General features: G+C 49.3%; 1 protein-coding gene across 12 annotated transcripts in view; it reads left to right on the top strand.

Annotated features, from left to right (window-relative positions):
- The window catches only part of LOC123991376 (receptor-type tyrosine-protein phosphatase mu-like), a 335,771-nt gene that overhangs the window by 301,650 nt on the left and 15,665 nt on the right, over nucleotides 1–18,456 (top strand). For all 12 annotated transcript variants that reach the window (XM_046292910.1, XM_046292905.1, XM_046292908.1 and 9 more), the window contains 6 exons: nucleotides 3,862–3,959; nucleotides 10,994–11,110; nucleotides 11,824–11,978; nucleotides 12,691–12,826; nucleotides 17,465–17,614; nucleotides 17,733–17,906. In XM_046292910.1, the coding sequence (XP_046148866.1) occupies nucleotides 3,862–3,959; nucleotides 10,994–11,110; nucleotides 11,824–11,978; nucleotides 12,691–12,826; nucleotides 17,465–17,614; nucleotides 17,733–17,906 (830 nt within the window). The remainder of the gene's footprint in view (nucleotides 1–3,861; nucleotides 3,960–10,993; nucleotides 11,111–11,823; nucleotides 11,979–12,690; nucleotides 12,827–17,464; nucleotides 17,615–17,732; nucleotides 17,907–18,456) is intronic.

The raw sequence follows: 18,456 nt of genomic DNA, 5'->3' as shown, positions 1-18,456 counted from the left end.
TTAAATATTGAACAACAATGCATATCTATGTGTGCGTTAGATCAAACTTTCTAGAATGGAACCTCATGACAAAAATACTAACAAATTACTATTTGACACTGAGTTATAGGCAAGCTAATACTTGAAACGGTAAATGTATTTCTTTAGTAGGAGGTGTCGGATGCTTTTGCCAAAATATTTGTCAAAGGAATAAGACTCATATGTTTCATGTCTCTTTGAATTGGTTTGAAATGAATTCCAGTTCAAATTGTGCTTCCTGTGGGGTGTAGCCAATTCAAATTGAATTACATTCAGAAATATCGAATTGAACCCAAACCTGGATTGAACTAAATCTGCCTTAAAGATAGTAAGTTTATAGTAAAGAAGCAAAAAAAGGAGGCTGGTGATGCTATCAGGAGGAGTAAAGGGGGACAGAGGAGAACAGGGAGTGTATTGGCCTGACACACTCAGCTCTTGTTCCTAGGAGAGATGGTCATGAATACCAGGAGAACATGGGGCCTGGCATCGCTAATGAGAAAAGTGGCTTGCTCGCACTAGAGGCACCCGGCAATGTCACACCAGGAGGATTCTCGAGCGACACAAGTGTTTTGTAATGCGGCTGTTTGTTTGAGCATGAATATGGAACATCTGCAGTGAGCTGTGTGTGTGTGTGTGGTTTAGCTGTTGGACGCAGTTTGCCATGTCTGGAGGTACACGCGTCACAGCTCTCGAACACACACACACAGATTTGCAGGAACACACACACACAGATTTGCAGGAACACACACACACAGATTTGCAGGAGCTAATTAGCTCGTCAAGTCTTTAAAAAAAAAATTTGCCAGTTAATTAAAAAATAATGTTTATTTGAATTAATTAAATGAGTAATTCTTCCTTGCAGGGATCCTTCATTGCTCGGCACAATCTGAAACACGGCCCACATTAAAGTGTTTAGGAGTTAATTGGGAGTGTGTGCAGACTTCTGTCGCCCTACCTTGTCATTCAGCTTGTGTTGGCGTGTGTGTCTGTGTGTGCAGACTTCTGTCGCCCTACCTTGTCATTCAGCTTGTGTTGGCGTGTGTGTCTGTGTGTGCAGACTTCTGTCGCCCTACCTTGTCATTCAGCTTGTGTTGGCGTGTGTGTCTGTGTGTGCAGACTTCTGTCTTCCTACCTTGTCATTCAGCTGGTGTTGGCGTGTGTGTCTGTGTGTGCAGACTTCTGTCCTCCTACCTTGTCATTCAGCTTGTGTTGGCGTGTGTGTCTGTGTGTGCAGACTTCTGTCCTCCTACCTTGTCATTCAGCTTGTGTTGGCGTGTGTGTCTGTGTGTGCAGACTTCTGTCCCTCTACCTTGTCATTCAGCTTGTGTTGGCGTGTGTGTCTGTGTGTGCAGACTTCTGTCCTCCTACCTTGTCATTCAGCTGGTGTTGGCGTGTGTGTCTGTGTGTGCAGACTTCTGTCCCTCTACCTTGTCATTCAGCTGGTGTTGGCGTGTGTGTCTGTGTGTGCAGACTTCTGTCCTCCTACCTTGTCATTCAGCTTGTGTTGGCGTGTGTGTCTGTGTGTGCAGACTTCTGTCCTCCTACCTTGTCATTCAGCTGGTGTTGGCGTGTGTGTCTGTGTGTGCAGACTTCTGTCCTCCTACCTTGTCATTCAGCTGGTGTTGGCGTGTGTGTCTGTGTGTGCAGACTTCTGTCCTCCTACCTTGTCATTCAGCTGGTGTTGGCGTGTGTGTCTGTGTGTGCAGACTTCTGTCCCTCTACCTTGTCATTCAGCTTGTGTTGGCGTGTGTGTCTGTGTGTGCAGACTTCTGTCCTCCTACCTTGTCATTCAGCTTGTGTTGGCGTGTGTGTCTGTGTGTGCAGACTTCTGTCCCTCTACCTTGTCATTCAGCTTGTGTTGGCGTGTGTGTCTGTGTGTGCAGACTTAGATCCAGGCATTAGTTGATTCCCCTGTCAACAGTGATCAGAATGCACGGGCACACAGCGACTGTATTCCGTTTTGATCAGGTTCAACTGGGGAAAAACAAGGTGTTAATCAACCTGTGTACTTTTCATGCTCAGAAAGCAAGCAAGCAATGGACAAATGTAAGGGATGTGATGAGCATTAAATCAGTATGACAATAACCTGGTCGAAGACGCGGGTGATGAGACAGACAAATGAGTTGCGGGTGATGAGACAGACAAATGAGTTGCAGGTGATGAGACAGACAAATGAGTTGCAGGTGATGAGACAGACAAATGAGTTGCAGGTGATGAGACAGACAAATGAGTTGCAGGTGATGAGACAGACAAATGAGTTGCAGGTGATGAGACAGACAAATGAGTTGCAGGTGATGAGACAGACAAATGAGTTGCAGGTGATGAGACAGACAAATGAGTTGCAGGTGATGAGACGGACAAATGAGTTGTAGGTGATGAGACAGACAAATGAGTTGCAGGTGATGAGACAGACAAATGAGTTGCAGGTGATGAGACAGACAAATGAGTTGCAGGTGATGAGACAGACAAATGAGTTGCAGGTGATGAGACAGACAAATGAGTTGCAGGTGATGAGACAGACAAATGAGTTGCAGGTGATGAGACAGACAAATGAGTTGCAGGTGATGAGACAGACAAATGAGTTGCAGGTGATGAGACAGACAAATGAGTTGCAGGTGATGAGACAGACAAATGAGTTGCAGGTGATGAGACAGACAAATGAGTTGCAGGTGATGAGACAGACAAATGAGTTGCAGGTGATGAGACAGACAAATGAGTTGCAGGTGATGAGACAGACAAATGAGTTGCAACAATACTGACAATACTTGAGTGGAAAAAAACACTTGCGTTGGTGTCATTGATAACATAGTGCCTTCAGAAGGTATTCACATCCCCTGACTTTTCACACATTTTGATTTTACAGCCTGAGTTTAAAATGGATTCAATTGAGATGTTGTGTCATTGGCCTACTCACATTTCCCCATAATGTCAAAGTGGAATTATGTTTTTTGAAATTGTTAATAATCAATTAAAAATGAAAAGCTGAAATGTCTTGAGTCAATAAGTATTCAACCCCTTTGTTATGGCAAGCCTAAATAAGTTCAGGAGTAAAAAATGTGCTTAACAAGTCAAAAGTTGCATGGACTCCCTCTGTGTGCAATAATAGAGTTTAACATGATTTTTTGAAGGACCACCTCATCTCTGTACCCCACACATACAATTATCTGTAAGGTCCCTCATCTCTGTACCCCACACATACAATTATCTGTAAGGTCCCTCATCTCTGTACCCCACACATACAATTATCTGTAAGGTCCCTCATCTCTGTACCCCACACATACAATTATCTGTAAGGTCCCTCATCTCTGTACCCCACACATACAATTATCTGTAAGGTCCCTCATCTCTGTACCCCACACATACAATTATCTGTAAGGTCCCTCATCTCTGTACCCCACACATACAATTATCTGTAAGGTCCCTCATCTCTGTACCCCCACACATACAATTATCTGTAAGGTCCCTCATCTCTGTACCCCACACATACAATTATCTGTAAGGTCCCTCATCTCTGTACCCCACACATACAATTATCTGTAAGGTCCCTCATCTCTGTACCCCACACATACAATTATCTGTAAGGTCCCTCATCTCTGTACCCCACACATACAATTATCTGTAAGGTCCCTCAGTCGAGGTGTGGATTTCAAACACAGATTCAACCACAAAGACCTGGGAGGTTTTCCAATGCCTCACAAAGATGGGCACCCATTGGTAGATGGGTAAAAATATAATCTTCCATGAGCATGGTGAAGTTATTTATTACACTTTGGATGGTGTATCAATGGGACGGAAGGAAACCGCTCAGGGATTTCACCACTCCCGTTTTCTTTCTCTCCTCAGGGCCCATGCAGGAGACTGTCTACGACTTCTGGAGGATGGTGTGGCAGGAGAACACGGCAACTATTGTCATGGTGACCAACCTGGTGGAGGTGGGAAGGGTGAGTACCATGAGACCCCAGCCACACACACACACTCAGTACTGGTACATTTTTGTTGATTCAGCCAATAAAGAAATGAAAGAAACCAAATGGCCATATTCCATCTAGTGGATTACAGAAACCCTGGGCCTGACATTATTCCATCTAGTGGATTACAGAAACACTGGGCCTGACATTATTCCATCTAGTGGATTACAGAAACACTGGGCCTGACATTATTCCATCTAGTGGATTACAGAAACACTGGGCCTGACATTATTCCATCTAGTGGATTACAGAAACCCTGGGCCTGACATTATTCCATCTAGTGGATTACAGAAACCCTGGGCCTGACATTATTCCATCTAGTGGATTACAGAAACCCTGGGCCTGACATTATTCCATCTAGTGGATTACAGAAACACTGGGCCTGACATTATTCCATCTAGTGGATTACAGAAACACTGGGCCTGACATTATTCCATCTAGTGGATTACAGAAACCCTGGGCCTGACATTATTCCATCTAGTGGATTACAGAAACCCTGGGCCTGACATTATTCCATCTAGTGGATTACAGAAACCCTGGGCCTGACATTATTCCATCTAGTGGATTACAGAAACACTGGGCCTGACATTATTCCATCTAGTGGATGGCAGAAATGCTGGGCCTGACATTATTCCAGCTAGAGGATTACAGAAACCCTGGGCCTGACATTATTCCAGCTAGTGGATTACAGAAACCCTGGGCCTGACATTATTCCAGCTAGAGGATTACAGAAACCCGGGGCCTGACATTATTCCATCTAGTGGATTACAGAAACACTGGGCCTGACATTATTCCATCTAGTGGATTACAAAAACCCTGGGCCTGACATTATTCCATCTAGTGGATTACAGAAACACTGGGCCTGACATTATTCCATCTAGTGGATTACAGAAACCCTGGGCCTGACATTATTCCATATAGTGGATTACAGAAACACTGGGCCTGACATTATTCCATCTAGTGGATTACAAAAACCCTGGGCCTGACATTATTCCATCTAGTGGATTACAAAAACCCTGGGCCTGACATTATTCCAGCTAGAGGATTACAGAAACCCTGGGCCTGACATTATTCCAGCTAGAGGATTACAGAAACCCTGGGCCTGACATTATTCCAGCTAGAGGATTACAGAAACCCTGGGCCTGACCTTATTCCAGCTAGAGGATTACAGAAACCCCGGGCCTGGCATTTTATATCCACTGGAGACTCTAGGCAATGTCCCGTGTGGATGCAGACCTTGTTCAATCCTATTAACAATTGTTTAAGCCTTGAGAGGCGTGATCAGAGAGTGATCTGAACTGTTAGTGGAATAATCTCTCTAAAGTGGTCAAACCCATAACACCACACACACACTGACAGAGAGGACATGCCTAACCTGTCTGTGGCTCGTTTAAGAGCACCAACACCCAGTGGCACCATATCGCATCAGCAAAAGAGGATCCGTGATGCACGTCCCCAGAGTTAGCCAAGCGGTTGAATCCTCCACCGTGCAGGGCCACCACCTAGCAGAGCCACCACCTAGTGCTATTGTTTTAACCCCTCAGCCCTGGCCATCCCATCTCACCCCCTGTTGAGTCTCCATTCTCCAGACCCCTTCAGTGGGCTGACAGAGCAGGCAGGAAGGGAGCACAGTGTTAGTCTCTTCCGCCATAATAATAAAAACCACTCGCTCCACGGCCATCACCATCTGCTCGGCTGCTTCACCGCTGATGAACTCTGGGAAATCCCTTCTCCCAGGCTCCTGTCGCTCGCTTTCATGCCAAGCTGTTTAATTTTGATATCCATCCAGACTCTTTTCTGTTTTTACTTCGCGGTGGAGGGATGACGGAGAAAGTAACACAACCCCAGATGATGTGTTTGTGACTGGCGCAGGCAGCCACGCACCCAAAGCAGGCAGCCACGCACCCAAAGCAGGCAGCCACGCACCCAAAGCAGGCAGCCACGCACCCAAAGCAGGCAGCCACGCACCCAAAGCAGGCAGCCACGCACCCAAAGCAGGCAGCCACGCACCCAAAGCAGGCAGCCACGCACCCAAAGCAGGCAGCCACGCACCCAAAGCAGGCAGCCACGCACCCAAAGCATATCGCATCATAGCCGTCTGGCACAGTCAGGGTTTATGGTTAAACAGGATATTTAAACCAGGACTTCATCTAGACAATGCTCCTCAGAGATTAGCTAGCAGCAGTGTCAGGGAGATCTGAGAGGCTGGAGGATCTGGACTTGAGCTCCATACTGTTTATTATGATAGTGTCACTGGATACCCAAACCTCATTTCACTGATAATCAGGGCTGAAGCTACAGTCAGCTCCACAGGGATCCCCCTTTATTTACCCTGTCATATGGCAACGAGGTGTCTAGTAAGATACGGATAGATAGCTAATCGTATTACCATGTCATCCTCCCAGTCTTTTAGTGTGAACCTTAAAACATAAATAGACTATGTGACACTATGTGACCAAAAATGGTGCTCCGTATTACCCTGTTGAACCTCTCGTATCACAGATCATCTACGTCTTCCCACTTCCTCTCAGAACAGTCGCCTGCTACGCTCTGAGGTCCCCACATGCTTACTCAGTGTGTGGCCTCTAAGGAAACTTCTAAGAAAGCCGCTTTAGGAAACGTATAGGATCATCTTAAAATGTTCTCCAACGACGTTGAGATTCCTCTCAAAGGCTATACCAGGAAACAGTCTGTAATAGGAGCTGATGAGGGCCTGCGGAAGCATATTCATGCCACCTACTTAAGAAAATGGCTTCCATGACCTGAATGGAGAACTATACCAACTAAATGTAATTTGAGCAGCCCAGTACTGTAGAGACGTGCAATACAAAACTACAGTACACCATCATAAACCATGTATTACAATCGATCATGCTTGTTCTCAACTGGTCTACCTGGTTAAATAAAATACAAAAGCTCAAAACAAACCATAAAAATGGTTTATCTCAATGGTGCTTCCAGCGTTCTGTAACAAACAAGTAACTTGCTAATGTGTGAGTGAGGAAAAGTAGGGTGTGTGTGAGTGAGGAAAAGTAGGGTGTGTGTGAGTGAGGAAAAGTAGGGTGTGTGTGAGTGAGGAAAAGTAGGGTGTGTGTGAGTGAGGAAAAGTAGGGTGTGTGTGAGTGACGAAAAGTAGGGTGTGTGTGAGTGACGAAAAGTAGGGTGTGTGTGAGTGACGAAAAGTAGGGTGTGTGTGAGTGACGAAAAGTAGGGTGTGTGTGAGTGAGGAAAAGTAGGGTGTGTGTGAGTGACGAAAAGTAGGGTGTGTGTGAGTGACGAAAAGTAGGGTGTGTGTGAGTGAGGAAAAGTAGGGTGTGTGTGAGTGGGGGCACTCAGAGTATTATGTTGTATCACTCTCTCCATGATCAACACTGTCACAGAAGAACGAAAGAAAAACATTTCCCAGTGCCACCGTCATTTAAGAAAACAGATATCCTTATCACAGTTATACAGTCCTTTCTGGTCCTCTCCAGAGAAGCAACCAGCGACAATAACTATGGTGGAGCTTCCGGGAAAAAATATACATTAAAACACAATTATATCACCAATTAGAATAATTACCAGTATCAGGGAGGGAGGGAACAGAGGACAGAGACAGATGAAGAGAAGGAGAAATGCAGAGGATAAGGATGATCCAGAGAGTGAGAAGATGAGACAGGTGACAGGAGAGGAGGGAGGGGGAGGGAGGGAGGGAGGGAGGGAGGGAGGGAGGGAGGGAGGGAGGGAGGGAGGGAGGGAGGGAGAAGGAGAGTGAGAAGATGAGACTGGTGACAGGAGAGGACGAAGGGAGGGAGGGAGGGAACAGAGTGAGGGAGTGAGAAGGAGAGAGAGAAGATGAGACTGGTGACAGGAGAGGACGAAGGGAGGGAGGGAGGGAGGGAGGGAGTGAGAAGATGAGACTGGTGACAGGAGAGGACGAAGGGAGGGAGGGAACAGAGTGAGGGAGGGAGAAGGAGAGAGAGAAGATGAGACTGGTGACAGGAGAGGACGAAGGGAGGGAGGGAACAGAGTGAGGGAGGGAGAAGGAGAGAGAGAAGATGAGACTGGTGACAGGAGAGGACGAAGGGAGGGAGGGAGGGAGGGAGGGAGAAGGAGAGTGAGAAGATGAGACTGGTGACAGGAGAGGACAAAGGGAGGGAGGGAGAGAGGGAGAAGGAGAGTCAGAAGTTGAGGCTGGTGACAGAGGAGAGGACAGAGGGAGGGAGTGAGTGAGGGAGGGAGAAGGAGAGAGAGAAGATGAGGCTGGTGACAGGAGGTGAGGGAGTGAGGGAGGGAGGGAGGGAGGGAGGGAGGGAGGGAGGGAGGGAGGGAGGGAGGGAGGGAGGGAGGGGGGGAGGAGAGAGAGAGATGAGACTGGTGACAGGAAGGGACGAAGGGAGGGAGAAGGAGAGAGAAAGATGAGACTGGTGACAGGAGAGGACGAAGGGAGGGAGGGAGAGAGGGAGAAGGAGAGAGAGAAGATGAGACTGGTGACAGGAGAGGACGAAGGGAGGGAGGGAGAGAGGGAGGGAGAAGGAGAGAGAGAAGAGACTGGTGACAGGAGAGGAGGGAGGGAGGGAGGGAGGGAGGGAGGGAGGGAGGGAGGGAGAAGGAGAGTGAGAAGATGAGACTGGTGACAGGAGAGGACGAAGGGAGGGAGGGAGAGAGGGAGAAGGAGAGTCAGAAGTTGAGGCTGGTGACAGGAGAGGACGAAGGGAGTGAGGGAGGGAGGGAGAAGGAGTCAGAAGTTGAGGCTGGTGACAGGAGAGGACGAAGGGAGTGAGTGAGGGAGGGAACAGAGTGAGGGAGGGAGAAGGAGAGAGAGATGAGGCTGGTGACAGAGGAGAGGACAGAGGGAGTGAGGGAGGGAGGGAGAAGGAGAGTCAGAAGTTGAGGCTGGTGACAGGAGAGGACGAAGGGAGTGAGGGAGGGAGGGAGAAGGAGTCAGAAGTTGAGGCTGGTGACAGGAGAGGACGAAGGGAGTGAGTGAGGGAGGGAACAGAGTGAGGGAGGGAGAAGGAGAGAGAGATGAGGCTGGTGACAGAGGAGAGGACGGAGGGTGGGACGGAGGGTGGGACGGAGGGAGGGTGGGAGGGAGAAGGAGAGAGAAGATGAGGCTGGTGACAGAGGAGGAGGGAGTGAGTGGGTGAGAAGGAGGGATAGTGTCAGAAAAATGAAATGAAAGATCATGACAGTGTATCAATATGAAAAAGAAACAAAGGCTTGAGCTGGTTTTAATTGATCAATGGTGAATTCTGAAGTAACTGTACTACTGTATATAATAGCGACAATAAGCCTCTTGCTGTGTAGGATGGGCCAGATAAGTGAGGTGACGCTCTCACAGAATCTGCACTGTGCGACTTCTAGTGTCCCCTTAGAGTTCACAACCTCTTAATGAAGAAAGAGCCCAGTGTTGCAGTATGGGTAATTAGAGCGGGGAAATTGAGCACCTGCCCAAACATAGAGGAGGGCTGTCTGCCTGCCGCCATCTGAGACACCGTCAAGATCTTACTCATTGGTTGCATCTCAAATGGTACACTTTTCCCTGAGGTACACTACTTCTGGCCAGGGCCAAAGTAATGAACTATACAGGAGGTATGGTACCAAAGGGAGGGCACTATACAGGGAATATGGTGCCAAAAGTAGGGCACTATACAGGGAATATGCTCTCAAAAGTAGGGCACTTTACAGAGAATATGGTGCCAAATGTAGGGCACTATACAGGGAATATGGTGCCGAAAGTAGTGCACTATACAGGGAATATGGTGCCAAAAGTAGAGCACTATACAGGGAATATGGTGCCAAAAGTAGGGCACTATACAGGGAATATGGTGCCGAAAGTAGTGCACTATACAGGGAATATGGTGCCAAAAGTAGTGCACTATACAGGGAATATGGTGCCAAAAGTAGGGCACTTTACAGGGAATATGGTGCCAAAAATAGGGCACTATACAGGGAATATGCTCTCAAAAGTAGGGCACTTTACAGAGAATATGGTGCCAAAAGTAGTGCACTATACAGGGAATATGGTGCCAAAAGTAGTGCACTATACAGGGAATATGCTCTCAAAAGTAGGGCACTATACAGGGAATATGGTGCCAAAAGTAGAGCACTATACAGGGAATATGGTGCCAAAAGTAGAGCACTATACAGGGAATATGGTGCCAAAAGTAGGGCACTATACAGGGAATATGGTGCCAAAGGTAGGGCACTATACAGGGAATATGGTGCCAAAAGTAGAGCACTATACAGGGAATATGGTGCCAAAAGTAGAGCACTATACAGGGAATATGGTCTCAAAAGTAGGGCACTTTACAGGGAATATGGTGCCAAAAGTAGAGCACTATACAGGGAATATGGTGCCAAAGGTAGGGCACTATACAGGGAATATGGTGCCAAAAGTAGAGCACTATACAGGGAATATGGTGCCAAAAGTAGAGCACTATACAGGGAATATGGTCTCCAAAGTAGGGCACTTTACAGGGAATATGGTGCCAAAAGTAGAGCACTATACAGGGAATATGGTGCCAAAAGTAGAGCACTATACAGGGAATATGGTCTCAAAAGTAGGGCACTTTACAGGGAATATGGTGCCAAAAGTAGAGCACTATACAGGGAATATGGTGCCAAAAGTAGTGCACTATACAGCGAATAGGGTGCCGTTTCAGACACACACCACAAGTGGTTGTTCTCTAAAAGCATTGGGACGTCAGTGTTTTGTGTTTTTAACATTAGTCCTCTAGGTTGCCCAGAATTCACTGAGAGCATAATTATGTTCTGAAACTTAAAGAAGAAAAGAGTATAAGACCGTTGAGTTGACTCACAACAACAGCATATCAAACAATGTCCACAATAGACACCTTCTCATGCACACACTCATCCCAAGAACATCTCAGGCAGGTTTCCACCTTGAAGGAAGTTACTTCACCATGGGCGCACGTGCTGGAGTGTGTGTGTATTGTGTACAGAGGTTGTTGACAAGCCTCTACTGCGGTCAGGTCATCCCATTACACCCTGTGTCCCCTCAGGTGAAGTGCTGTAAGTACTGGCCTGACGACACTGAAATCTACAGGGACATGAAGGTGACCCTCATCGAGACACAGCTGCTGTCAGAGTACGTCATCAGGACCTTCGCTGTGGAAAAGGTAGGGACACTCCACTTGATCATGATAGTGGAAGTCAATCATTGCGTTGTATTATAGTGTAGCATGTATTGTGCCTAGGTTTGACAGATCGTCAAGTTGTACCGGGTGTGTCTTATTCCTTGCACCCACCTAGGCAATGCCCAGCTACCAACTACTTTACTGAGTGTTCCTAGTGGCGTCCTCCGTAATAGGCCCATCTGTCTTTAATGCCTGTCTGTCGGTCTAATCATTTTTAGTGTTTATCATCCTATTGTACTCCAGGCTGCTACCAGGCCTTTCCACTCTATTCCCCTGAGCTGTGAATATTTCCCCTGGGGTGTGTGTGTGTGTGTGGCGTGCATGCTCAAGGCTCTGACAGGTGTCCGCCCTGCCGTCTGTATTCAGCCTGCTCGCTGTGTGTGTGAATCATCACTGTTCTCCAGCTGTTCTTCTCCTGTTTCAATCCCCCCCCAGAGATGGGCTTTGTCATCAGTGTCCCTGTCTCCCTGTTCTGCTCAAGAACAAGATCAAAATGCTGCTTAGGAGGAAGGGGGAGAGAGGGAGATAGGAGAGAGATGGGTCTGTTTGGGGAGTGGGTAGACCTCAGCTGCAGTCCTCATTGTTAGCCACCCTCGGTGTGCATGCCTGGTGTGTGTCACAACAAGACCTCTCAACAGTTTGTTACATGTGAATCCAAATGAAGTATTCAACTGTGTTTTCTCTTGTCTCTCCAGAGGGGAGCCCATGAGATCCGGGAGATCCGTCAGTTCCACTTCACTGGCTGGCCGGACCACGGGGTTCCCTACCACACCACCGGCCTGCTGGGCTTCGTACGCAGGGTGAAGTCCAAGACCCCTGCCAATGCCGGGCCCATGGTCGTCCACTGCAGGTCACAGACTCACTCACTCACTCACTCACTCTGTCTGGCTGGTTGGCTGGTTGACTGGTTAACTGGTTAAATGGTTGGTTGGCTAGCTGGTTAACTGATTGGTTGGTTGGCTGGTTAACTGGTTAACTGGTTGGTTGGTTGGCTGGCTGGTTGGTTAACTGGTTGGTTGGCTGGCTGGCTGGTTAACTGGTTGGTTGGTTGGTTGGTTGGTTGGTTGGTTGTTGGCTGGTTAACTGGTTGGTTGGCTGGCTGGTTAACTGGTTGGCTGGCTCCCCAGTTGGCTGGTTAACTGGTTGGTTGGCTGGCTGGTTAACTGGTTGGCTGGATCCCCAGTTGGCTGGTTAACTGGTTGGTTGGCTCCCCAGTTGGCTGGTTAACTGGTTGGCTGGATCCCCAGTTGGCTGGTTAACTGGTTGGTTGGCTCCCCAGTTGGCTGGTTAACTGGTTGGCTGGCTGTGTCTCTTTTGCTCTCCCCTCCATTTGGTATGACTCAGAAAGACATAGCTAATAAATACTAATACCAAGTCAACAGCCACACTAAATAAAGTGGAGCTGCTATTGTCCGTCACACCCATAGCTGTTTGGACTCTCATGCATGTCTTGCCCTGATGTTTTCCATACAAATAGTCCCAGATATTTTGGCAACCAGGGCTTTGCTATAAAGAGTGTTCCCACATGTGCTTTGGTTCTCACGCTGTGTCTGTGTTCTCAGTGCTGGGGCGGGAAGGACTGGCTGTTTCATCGTGATTGACATCATGCTCGACATGGCGGAGAGAGAGGGTGTGGTCGACATCTACAACTGTGTGAGAGAGCTGCGCTCACGAAGAGTTAACATGGTCCAGACAGAGGTAAGAATGACATTGTCCTCGCTTGAACCCAAACACACAGGACCAAAATGGAAGTCTTTTGACTTTTGTGTATATAATCCTCGGTAGTATTGGTATACGTCTGTTTCCTGGTGTCGCATTTTTACGTATTTTAAATTGTTTAAGCTTTAGATGCGGTTTAGCAAATGACTTGACCCAAATACGCTACTTTTTGTCTTGATATATTTAGAACTAGCTTATTACTAGCCACCCATTCTAAAAGTGACTGCAGTTCTTTAAGTGTTGCAGTGATTTCCCTTGCTGTGGTAGCTGACGTGTATAACGTTGAGTCATCAGTGTACATAGACACACAGGCTTTACTCAATGCTGCTGGTAGTCATTAGTAAAAATGTAAATGTATGCAAGTCGGAATTAGTTTTTCATTGTTTGATTTAATTTCCATTATTTTAATATATATAAACTGAAAAATGTATAGCTGCAAAGCTACAACAAGAGTTTTCTTGGAGGACATACAGAATGGTAGAAATGACATTCTTCTCCCCAGTACACAAACGGCCAGTTCGTGTCTTATCATAATAGTTCACTGTATTTTGGTGACAACCGTATGGCCTGCAAATCCCTTTCACCTTCAACTCCACATCCAAGGACAAGAGGGTGACGTCACAGTCACCTAACCTGGAAACACTGACCCTCCACTCCCAGGTTGAGACGTTTCTGAAATGTCATATATAATAAATGATTAACGTCAAGCCTGGGGCCTTTTCCCCTGAGAAGACGAGCGGGAGAGGGAGACAGGGAAAGAGAGAGTAAGTCTGGAAGTATTGACAGAGGAGAGGTCAATGGGAGTGGTCACTGTGGAGGTGACACAAACTGTGTCCGAAATGACACCTTATGGGCTTTGGGCAGAAGTAGTACACTACTTAGAGTATCAAGTGCCTTTTGGGATGCAGAACAGTCTTAGGAAACAACAAGAGACGAGGTGAGAGACAGAAAGACGTTGTGAGAGACAGACGTTGTGAGAGACAGACGTTGTGAGAGACGGACGTTGTGAGAGACGGACGTTGTGAGAGACGGACGTTGTGAGAGACGGACGTTGTGAGAGACGGACGGGGTGAGAGACGGACGGGGTGAGAGACGGACAGACGGACGGGGTGAGAGACGGACAGACGGACGGGGTGAGAGACGGACAGACGGACGGGGTGAGAGACGGACAGACGGACGGGGTGAGAGACGGACAGACGGACGGGTGAGAGACGGACAGACGGACGGGGTGAGAGACGGACAGACGGACGGACAGACAGGGGTGAGAGACGGACAGACGGACGGGGTGAGAGACGGACAGACGGACGGGGTGAGAGACGGACAGACGGACGGGGTGAGAGACGGACAGACGGACGGGGTGAGAGACGGACAGACGGACGGGGTGAGAGACGGACAGACGGACGGGGTGAGAGACGGACAGACGGACGGGGTGAGAGAGACGGACAGACGGACGGGGTGAGAGACGGACAGACGGACGGGGTGAGAGACGGACAGACGGACGGGGTGAGAGACGGACAGACGGACGGGGGGGAGAGACGGACAGACGGACGGGGTGAGAGACGGACAGACGGACGGGGTGAGAGACGGACAGACGGACGGGGTGAGAGACGGACAGACGGACGGACGGGGGTGAGAGACGGACGGGGTGAGAGACGGACGGGGTGAGAGACGGACGGGGTGAGAGACGGACGGGGTGAGAGACGGACGGGGTGAGAGACGGACGGGGTGAGAGACGGACGGGGTGAGAGACGGACGGGGTGAGAGACGGACGGGGTGAGAGACGGACGGGGTGAGAGACGGACGGGGTGAGAGACGGACGGGGTGAGAGACGGACGGGGTGAGAGACGGGGTGAGACGACGGGTGAGAGACGGACGGGGTGAGAGACGGACGGGTGAGAGACGGACGGGGTGAGAGACGGACGGGTGAGAGACGGACGGGGTGAGAGACGGACGGGTGAGAGACGGACGGGTGAGAGACGGACGGGTGAGAGACGGACGGGGTGAGAGACGGACGGGGACGAGAGACGGACGGGTGAGAGACGGACGGGGTGAGAGACGGACGGGTGAGAGACGGACGAGGTGAGAGACGGACGGGTGAGAGACGGACGGGTGAGAGACGGACGGCCGGACGGACGGACGGGGACGGGGTGAGAGACGGACGGCCGGACGGCCGGACGGGGTGAGAGACGGACGGCCGGACGGACGGACGGGGTGAGAGACGGACGGCCGGACGGACGGACGGACGGGTGAGAGACGGCCGGACGGACGGACGGACGGACGGGTGAGACGGCCGGACGGACGGACGGACGGACGGGTGAGAGACGGCCGGACGGACGGACGGACGGACATGGTGAAAGGGAGACGGACGGACGGACGGACGGACGGACATGGTGAAAGGGAGACGGACGGACGGACGGACGGGGTGAGAGACGGACGGACGGACGGACATGGTGAAAGGGAGACGGACGGACGGACGGACGGACGGACGGACGGACGGACGGACGGACGGACGGACGGACATGGTGAAAGAGAGACGGACATGGTGAAAGAGACGACGGACATGGAAAGAAAGAGACGGACGGACGGACATGGTGAAAGAGAGACGGACATGGTGAAAGAGAGAGACGGACATGGTGAAAGAGAGACGGACATGGTGAAAGAGAGACGGACATGGTGAAAGAGAGATGGACATGGTGAAAGAGAGACGGACATGGTGAAAGAGAGACGGACATGGTGAAAGAGAGACGGACATGGTGAAAGAGAGACGGACCGACGGACGGACGGACGGACATGGTGAAAGAGAGATGGACATGGTGAAAGAGAGATGGACATGGTGAAAGAGAGATGGACATGGTGAAAGAGAGACGGACATGAAAGAGACCGACAGACCGACAGACCGACAGACCGACAGACCGACAGACCGACAGACCGACAGACCGACAGACCGACAGACCGACAGACCGACCGACCGACCGACCGAGAGGGTGAAAGAGAGACAGACAGGGTGAGTTCTATCTTGATGGAAAGTGTTGGGGATGGAAATGTCAGAATTTTTGGTGGCCTTCCTCAGCCAGGATTCAGACACTGCTAGGACATCCGGGTTGGCGGAGTGTGCTAAAGCAGTGAATAAAACTAATTTAGGTTGGAGGCTTCTGATGTTAACATGCATGAAACCAAGGCTTTTACGGTTACAAAAAAGAACAAATGAGAGCTCCTGGTGTAAAGCTGGGGGCTACAGGGCCTGGGTTCAGCTCTACATCACCAGAGGATCAGAGGAGGAATTAGGATAAGGGTACAGCTTATTAGAATAGGTTGTCTAGTGCGTTGGGAACATAGAATAAAAGGAACAGATTTCTGAGCGTGGTAGAATAGATTCAGTGCATAATGTACAGACTAGGTATGGTAGGATGAGACTACAGTGGAGGTAAACCTAGGCATTGAGTGATGATGAGAGAGCTTGCATCTCTGGAGACACCGAAACAGCAGAAGACAAGACATATTTACATTAGAGAGGCATGTGTAGCCGAGCGCTCATAGGGTCCAATGAGCATCCATAGGTGAGTCAGGGAGCCATTCGTAGTCGCTACTATGCTAGGCGATCGGGAGCCACGTCGTTTAGAAAGTTAGTGGGTCGGGACTAGCAGATGGGTCTTCGGCGCCATCGCAACAGAAAAGAGTGTTGAAACAAAAGAGATATTGTAGCCCACAAATTAGTGGGTATGCCTCTTCGGCTAGCCGGTAGATGGGCCTAGCTCGAGGCTAGCTCAAGGCTAACTGGTGCTTGCTTCGGGACATAGGCGTTAACCAGCAGTAGCTACTCGGCAGGTCTGCCAGTCTGCACAGCGCGATATCAACCCAAAGCATATCAGACCTACCTTTTTTCATTTTTAATTTGACCTTTATTTAACAATGCAAGTCAGTTAAGAACAAATTCTTATTTTCAATGACGGCCTAGGAACAGTGGGTTAACTGCCTGTTCAGGGGCAGAATGACAGATTTGTACCTTGTCAGCTCGGGGATTTGAACTTGCAACCTTCCGATTACTAAAGCTGGCTGGTGTCCGAACTAAAGGTGAAGACCACTAGCCGTGGTTAACAGTGACTAGTAGCTAGTTAGCTGGTTAGCTCCTGATGGAGGTTTCAGTTATAACGTATAAAAATAGCAGATCCGTACCACATTGGGGGAGACGGGTTGCAGGAAAGTATATTTAGATCGTTGGTGGAAAGTGAGATTAAAAATATATACGAAATAAACGACTAAACCGACTATTTACGTGGGACAAGACAAGCACGCGTCCGACTGCTACGCCATCTTGGATCGACTCGATTCTATTCCACGGAGTCATTTACTTTACGTTCATATTCTTATATTTTCTTATTTCTTATTGTTGTAAAAAAGGACCCCGCAAGTAAGCATTTCATTGGACGATGTATACCATGCATATTCCGTACATACGACTAATAAATGTTGAAACGTAAGTCGGTCATCACTGTTGTTAGGTCGTCTTTCTGGCAGTGTTCACTACCTGCACTTTAATGACGATGTGAGTCCTTCCTGTTCAGGTGTAGCATGGCTGTCTGTCCCTCACTATATCCTGGGCCCTCCTCTGTCCTACAGGAGCAGTATGTGTTCATCCACGACGCCATCTTGGAGGCGTGTCTGTGCGGGGACACCACCGTCCCAGCCAACCAGCTGCGATCGGTCTACTATGACATGAACCGCCTGGACCCCCAGACCAACTCCAGCCAGATCAAAGAGGAGTTCAGGGTATGTGGCTTGGGCCTGCGTGTGTGCATTGTTCATCATACGTGGATATGTGGTATATTAGTGGACTTCACTCATGTCCAATTGTGTCTTGGAGTGCTCATATCCCCCCTCCCTCCAGACTCTGAACATGGTGACTCCTACGTTGCGTGTGGAGGACTGCAGCATCGCCCTGCTCCCCAGGAACCACGAGAAGAACCGCTGTATGGACGTCCTCCCGCCAGACCGCTGTCTGCCCTTCCTCATCACCATCGACGGAGAGAGTTCCAACTACATTAACGCTGCCCTCATGGACGTACGTCACACACACACACACACGAGCACACACACACACACACGAGCACACACACACACACACGAGCACACACACACACACACGAGCACACACACACACACACGAGCACACACACACACACACGAGCACACACACACACACACGAGCACACACACACACACACGAGCACACACACACACACACGAGCACACACACACACACACGAGCACACACACACACACGAGCACACATACACACACACAGGAGCACACATACACACACACACAGGAGCACACATACACACACACACAGGAGCACACACACACAGGAGCACACACACACACACACACACACACACACACACACACACACACACACACACACACACACACACACACACACACACACACACACACACACACACACACACACACACACACACACACACACACACACACACACACACACACACACACACACACACACACACACACACACACACACACACACACACACACACAGGAACACACACACACACACACACACACACACACACACACACACAGGAACA

Source organism: Oncorhynchus gorbuscha, linkage group LG12, assembly GCF_021184085.1.
Source record: "Oncorhynchus gorbuscha isolate QuinsamMale2020 ecotype Even-year linkage group LG12, OgorEven_v1.0, whole genome shotgun sequence".
Classification (NCBI taxonomy): domain Eukaryota; kingdom Metazoa; phylum Chordata; class Actinopteri; order Salmoniformes; family Salmonidae; genus Oncorhynchus; species Oncorhynchus gorbuscha.
Note: the sequence above shows the minus strand (reverse complement) of the source record. Positions and strands in the feature narration are given on the sequence as shown.